Source organism: Camellia sinensis, chromosome 10, assembly GCF_055761805.1.
Source record: "Camellia sinensis isolate YWXY chromosome 10, ASM5576180v1, whole genome shotgun sequence".
Classification (NCBI taxonomy): domain Eukaryota; kingdom Viridiplantae; phylum Streptophyta; class Magnoliopsida; order Ericales; family Theaceae; genus Camellia; species Camellia sinensis.
In genome coordinates this window covers 30865009-30870743 of record NC_138970.1, presented here as the reverse complement: position 1 = coordinate 30870743, position 5735 = coordinate 30865009, and the positions used below count along the sequence as shown (strand labels likewise).

The window sequence follows — 5735 nt, the reverse complement described above, 5'->3', positions numbered from 1 at the left end:
GAGTTCCTCGCTCGAGCGAGCATTCTGTCGCTCAAGCGTGCTCCAGGGTTGCAGACCTGAAGCATTGCATTCTTGGCTCGAGTGAGATTTTCTTCGCTCGAGCGAGGTTTTCGTGTGTCTGGTCGCTCGAGCGACAAAGTCTTCGCTCGAGCGAGCCTGTCAGGTTTAAATAGGCAGCAGCGTGTTTCAGATCAGTTTTTCATACACTTTCAGATTCCAAAACCCTAGTTACGAGTTCTCTCTCCCTCTACACACCTTCTCTCTTAGGATTGATCTACTTAGAGTGAGTTTCTACCTTAGATCCTTTATTAAAAAGATAGAGTGAGTCGAAGGCTTCCATTTAATCTGAACATTTAGTGATTTGGAGTACATTGGAATTTGGGTATTCATCTCTGTCTTCTCCATTCGGGTTATTTTCTTCGAGGTAGGGATTTCCTACTCCATCTTATAAGTTTTGTTCTAAGTTTTAGTATTTTGATATGTTGGGGTACTTTGGTAATTTTGGGAAAAACCCTAGTTGTATTAATAAATTAATTTGTATAATTAATTTAAGGAAATTGGGGAAATATGGTTAAATTCATGGAATTGGGGAATTCATTGATTGAATGGCGTAGTTGGATAATTTAAGTCACTCGCCTATTGAATTGTTGATATATTTATTTTCAGTTTAGAAATAACTGTTTTGGGCTATCGGTGGAGGATAGTCGTGCTTGTTGTAGACACTGCATGTGGATTAGGGGTAACTGAAACTAATCATTGATTAAGTCATCAATTTTGACTGCTAAATTAATACAGACATTATGTGTATTGATTGTGTGTTGTATAAGTTATGTGTTTACATACATTGTTTTGTGTGGGAGGAGATAGGGGATGTACTCCACGGTTTAGGGGAAGATAGGGGATGGACCTCTAAACTGGATTTTGTTTGGGAGGAGATAGGGGATGGACTCCATTAGCATCACTTTTATGTGTGCTTATTTATATTGAAGTGTTTTTATTGATACAGCACTAAAATGTGTATCAAACTGGAAGTATGAAGTGTATTGATTTAAGCCTGAGTCTCATCTGTTTGTTGACATTGGAAAAATGTGAATATGATATATATAGTTCACTGTTGTAAGTTTGGCTAGGTTCTGAGCCATATTGATAAAGTTGGAAAGTAAAACGTGTCTTAGACAATAGTGTCATGAGACTGTGTAATGATGTAATTGATTATCTTGGTTAACCATCTATTGAATGCTATTCCTTTAATCAATGCTTATATTTGGTTTAGTACATTTCTACTGGGCTGTGGCTCACCCTTTATGGGAACATCATTTTCAGGTCCAGGTGATAAGCTACCTCCAAGGACTTAGCTTGGAAGGATTTGGATTTTGAAGACTATCTTTAGTTATTTGTTTTTATTTGATAAACATTCAAACCTAGGGCTTTATTTGTATTTGAGTTAGAACTTATATTTTTGTGTCCAAGTGTTAGCTTGGAAAGATGTAAGCCCATAGGGCATTTAATTTGATATTACATGTAATGTTTTCATTTATAATACTCTGATGAATGAGATAATGAATTGTTTTCTTTTAATATCACATGCCAATAATATATATATAATGGGTTTATTTTGAGGGCGTGACAATTGATATCTCGAACAACAATTTCCAATGGGTGATACCAAATACAGTTGGGGATCTCAAATCTCTCTATGTTCTTAAAGAAGAAAGTTGTATAATATTGGCTTACCCTAATTTGGGTGAGAGCATGTCTATTTATATTCAATATAAGATACACAGGAAAAAGGAATTAAATAATTACACAATTAAATCCTAAATATCAAATCCCTAAATAACCGTAATTTATAAAAATCACGGGATCTCCTAAATATACAATATTCTATATTCCAACACTCTCCCTCAAGCCGGATCAAAGATGTCAACCAAACCCAGTTTGCCAATGGAAGATAAAAGTAGGGATGGTCCGACAGATTTGGTGAAGATGTCGGTAGTCGAATCAGAAGATGGAACAAACGAGGGACATACAATGTCAACTCGAACCTTTTCCAGGATGAAATGAATATCAACTTCAATATGCTTAGTATGCTTATGAAGCACAAAGTCAGAGGCAAGTAAGATGGCAGACTTATTGTCACAAAATAGCTTGGAGGAATTATTCTCCTCAAAGCCTAACTCGTTAAGAATGGACCAAAGCCATAATAACTCACATGTCCCATGGGCCATGGCTCGGTACTCAACTTCAGTAGATGATCGGGAATCAATTACTTGTTTTTTGCTTTTCCATGACAGAAGATGGGTACCAAGGAAAGTGCATACCCCATAAGTGGAACGTCTATCAATCAATGAACATGCATAGTCTACATTAGTAAAACAGGACAATCCTGTCTGAATCCCACCATTGAAGAATAAACCCAAACTTGGACATGACTTGAGACATCTCAAGATATGGTGAACAACATCAAGGTAAGCAGTACGAGGTGAATGCATAAACTGACCAACCACACTCACAGTAAATGTCAAATCTAGGCGTGTATTAGTCAAATAGATCAAACGTCCTACCAATCTCTGGTAACGAGATGGATCAGAAAGCAACTCACCAGACTCAGTCGAAAGTTTCAGATTTAGATCCATAGGAGTAGATGCAGACTTGCACCCCATCATACTGGTGTCCCGAAGAAGATCTAAAGTATACTTCCATTGGGATAATGATATCCCACTGCAAGAATGAGCCACTTCAATTCCCAAGAAATATTTGAGAGGACCCAAGTCCTTGATGTCAAATACTCGACTAAGCCCCTGTTTTACCTTAGCAATACCAATGGAGTCATCTCCTGTAAGGATGATATCATCCACATAGACCAACAAAATAATACATCGCCCATTGGGTTGACGACGAATGAAGCATGTATGGTTAGAGTGACACTGACTAAAATCCATGGATAGGATAACAAAGATGAAATGGTGGAACCATGCACGAGAAGATTGCTTCAAGCCATAGAGAGACTTATGAAAATGACAGACCTTGCCAACATACTCCCCCTCAGCCCGAAGCCGGGCAAAGGATCCATATAGATCGTCTCAAGTAAGTCCCCATATAGAACAGCATTCTTGAGACCAAGTTGATGAAGGGGCCAAGAAGAAGAGGCAGCCAAGGAAATAAGCAAACGAATAGTGGTCAATTTAGCAACCGGTGCAAACGTTGCCCTAAAATCCTTGCCAGGAACCTGTAAAGCCCTTAGCAACAAGACGAGCCTTATATCGGTCCACTGTACCATCAGCTAAGTATTTGCCAGTAAAAACCCACTTGCATCCAACAATCATCTCACCATAAGGTAAAGAGACAAGATCCCAAGTGTGATTATGCTCCAAAGCAGCCATTTCAATTTGTAGAGCTACAACCCATTGGGGATTCTGGAGAGCCTCAGACACAGACTGCGGGATAGAGATTAGCTCAAGCTTTCCAAGAAAAGACCGATGAGAAGCTAAAAGGGCATCATAACATAAAAACTGAGAAATAGGGTGATTAGTATTACTAAACCAACCAAACTGATTAGGGGGATTGTGTTCACAGGTTGGATAACGGGAAGGAGCTGCGGAGTGAATAGTAGAGGGAGTACCAGGGCCTGAGGGCGAAGAAGATGCTGGAGGGGGCGAAGCACGAGGGCGATGAGAGTATTTTTGTAATGGCGGAGGATTGGCAAGTGCAGATACAAATGATGATGAAGGAGCAAATGAATCAATGATAGGAACAGGGCAAGCACTTGGTGACACTACAAGAGGCGGTGCACTTGAGGTGGAATCCTAAAGCACAGGGTTAGAACCAAAAAATGGCATATCTTCGCAAAATGTGACATCCATAGAATGATTTAAGATGCATTTAAGAGACTTGTTATCTAACTTGGTCTGAGTAGGACTACGATCCTGAACAAAACAAGTACAACCAAACACACGAGGCACAAGAGGAAAAAACACGGTATCTGGATAAAGTAATTAAAAAGGGGCTAACCCGTGAAGAATCCGAGCAGGTTTTCGATTAATGAGGTAAACCGTAGTAAGCACAACCATAAGCCAGTAGGATTTAGGGGCATTCAACCCACAAAGAAGACACCGGGAAACAGACATAATATGATGGTTTTTACATTCAGCAATCCCATTTTGTTCAGGGGTGTAAGTACAAGTGAGTTGCTGCAAAATTCCCTGTTGATTGAGTTGGAAGCGAAATGCATCAGAGATGTACTCTCCCCCATTATCAGAACGAATATTGCGTACAACGGTGTGGAATTGGGTTTTGACCATTTGTAGAAATTGAATAAAAAGTGGAAGCACATTAGATTTCTTTTTAAGCAAATAAACCCAAGTACACCTAGAATGGTCATCCATGAAAGTCACATAATAGTGATACCCAGAAAAAGCCGAAAGAGAAGAAGGACCCCAGATATCAGAATGAATAAGGTCAAACATGCAGGAGGCGCGATACATGCGAGGAATATAAGAAGTACGAGTATGTTTAGACAGTTCACAAACAACACAATGAAACTGATGATCCTTGCAAGCTTTATTAAGTGACAAAAAAAGTAAACATAAATAATTAAAGCTTGCATGTCCAAAACGAGCATGCCACAAGGTTAAAGTCTGAAAAAAAGCACATAAGAAAATGACTCAGGTAACACAGTTGCCTAAACTGCAAGTCTTGAGCTTATCCAATTGTTATCTTTCAGGTCCTATTGATTCTTCTCTTCAGAAACTTCAATTTCTTTCTGACATTCGTCTTGGTCAGAACAATCTCTCCACCAAAGTTCCGAAGTTCTTTGCACATTTGCCGAATTTGAGATCCTTGCATCTCTGTTCTTCCAACTTGCATGGAAAATTTCCAGAAAAGATATTCCAAGTATCAACATTGGAGGCTCTAGACTTGTTGTACAATAGATTACTTCAGGGGTTTTTGCCACAGTTTCCCCCAAATGGATCCCTTCACACCCTGGTGCTTAGCAACACAAATTTTTCTGGGACATTACCAGATTCTATTGGTAACCCAAAGATGCTGTCTAGAATAAAGCTTCCAGGCTACAATTTCAAAGGACTAATTTCGAATACCATGGCAAACCTTACACAACTTGTTTATTTGGACTTGTCATCTAACCTTTTTACAGGTACAATCCCATCCTTTCAGATGTCCAAGAATATCACATGCATAGACCTATCTTATAATTCTCTAACTGGTCATGTTACTTCCGCTCACTTTCAAGGCCTTTCAAATCTTCTAAATATTGATTTAGCGCACAATTCATTCAATGGGGGAATACATTTGTCTTTTTTTTCACTACCATTGCTGCAAAAAATTTAGATTTCCAATAACCAATTTGATGGTCCAGTTATTGGATTTTCTAACGAATCCTTGCCTTCATTGGATACACTGGATTTGAGTAGAAACAAATTACAAGGGTCAATTCCTTCATCTTTCTTTGAACTTCGAAGTCTAAATGTCCTCTCACTTTCTTTCAACAACTTCAGTGGCACCATATAGCTAGAAATGATCCAGAGGCTCCAAAATCTCACAAGACTTGAGCTTTCATACAATAGCTTCTCAATTAATGCAAGTGACGGTGAGTCTAGCTTGTCTTCCTTTCCCCAGCATGGCATATTAAAAATGGCTTCTTGCAAGATGCGAAGATTTCCTGAGCTAGGAAACCAACCAAGAATGACTAGTTTGGACCTCTCAGCCAACCAAAT

At 39.0% G+C, this 5735-nt stretch overlaps 2 protein-coding genes across 2 annotated transcripts; one reads left to right on the top strand and one right to left on the bottom strand.

Annotated features, from left to right (window-relative positions):
* Nucleotides 1-3209: 3209 nt before the first annotated feature.
* Nucleotides 3210-4301, bottom strand: LOC145800268 (uncharacterized). The gene is made up of 2 exons (XM_082889934.1): nucleotides 4053-4301; nucleotides 3210-3806 (listed from the first exon to the last, which is right to left on the bottom strand). Exons 1-2 carry the CDS (start codon nucleotides 4299-4301, stop codon nucleotides 3210-3212), a joined length of 846 nt encoding a protein of 281 aa, XP_082746060.1.
* A 358-nt stretch (nucleotides 4302-4659) lies between these two features.
* LOC114289199 (receptor-like protein 6) lies at nucleotides 4660-5529 on the top strand. Its single transcript, XM_028232870.2, has 2 exons — nucleotides 4660-5229; nucleotides 5350-5529. Exons 1-2 carry the CDS (start codon nucleotides 4660-4662, stop codon nucleotides 5527-5529), a joined length of 750 nt encoding a protein of 249 aa, XP_028088671.2.
* The last annotated feature ends 206 nt before the right edge of the window (nucleotides 5530-5735 follow it).

Excerpts from the sequence above, each read along its gene's own strand:
- LOC145800268 (XM_082889934.1), bottom strand. The coding sequence starts at position 4,301 with ATGGTCAAAACCCAATTCCACACCGTTGTACGCAATATTCGTTCTGAT. Across the intron at positions 3,807-4,052 it reads TTATGGTTGTGCTTACTACG|GATTCCACCTCAAGTGCACC; the intron begins GTTTACCTCATT and ends CCTGTGCTTTAG.
- LOC114289199 (XM_028232870.2), top strand. The coding sequence starts at position 4,660 with ATGACTCAGGTAACACAGTTGCCTAAACTGCAAGTCTTGAGCTTATCC. Across the intron at positions 5,230-5,349 it reads ATAATTCTCTAACTGGTCAT|ATTTCCAATAACCAATTTGA; the intron begins GTTACTTCCGCT and ends CAAAAAATTTAG.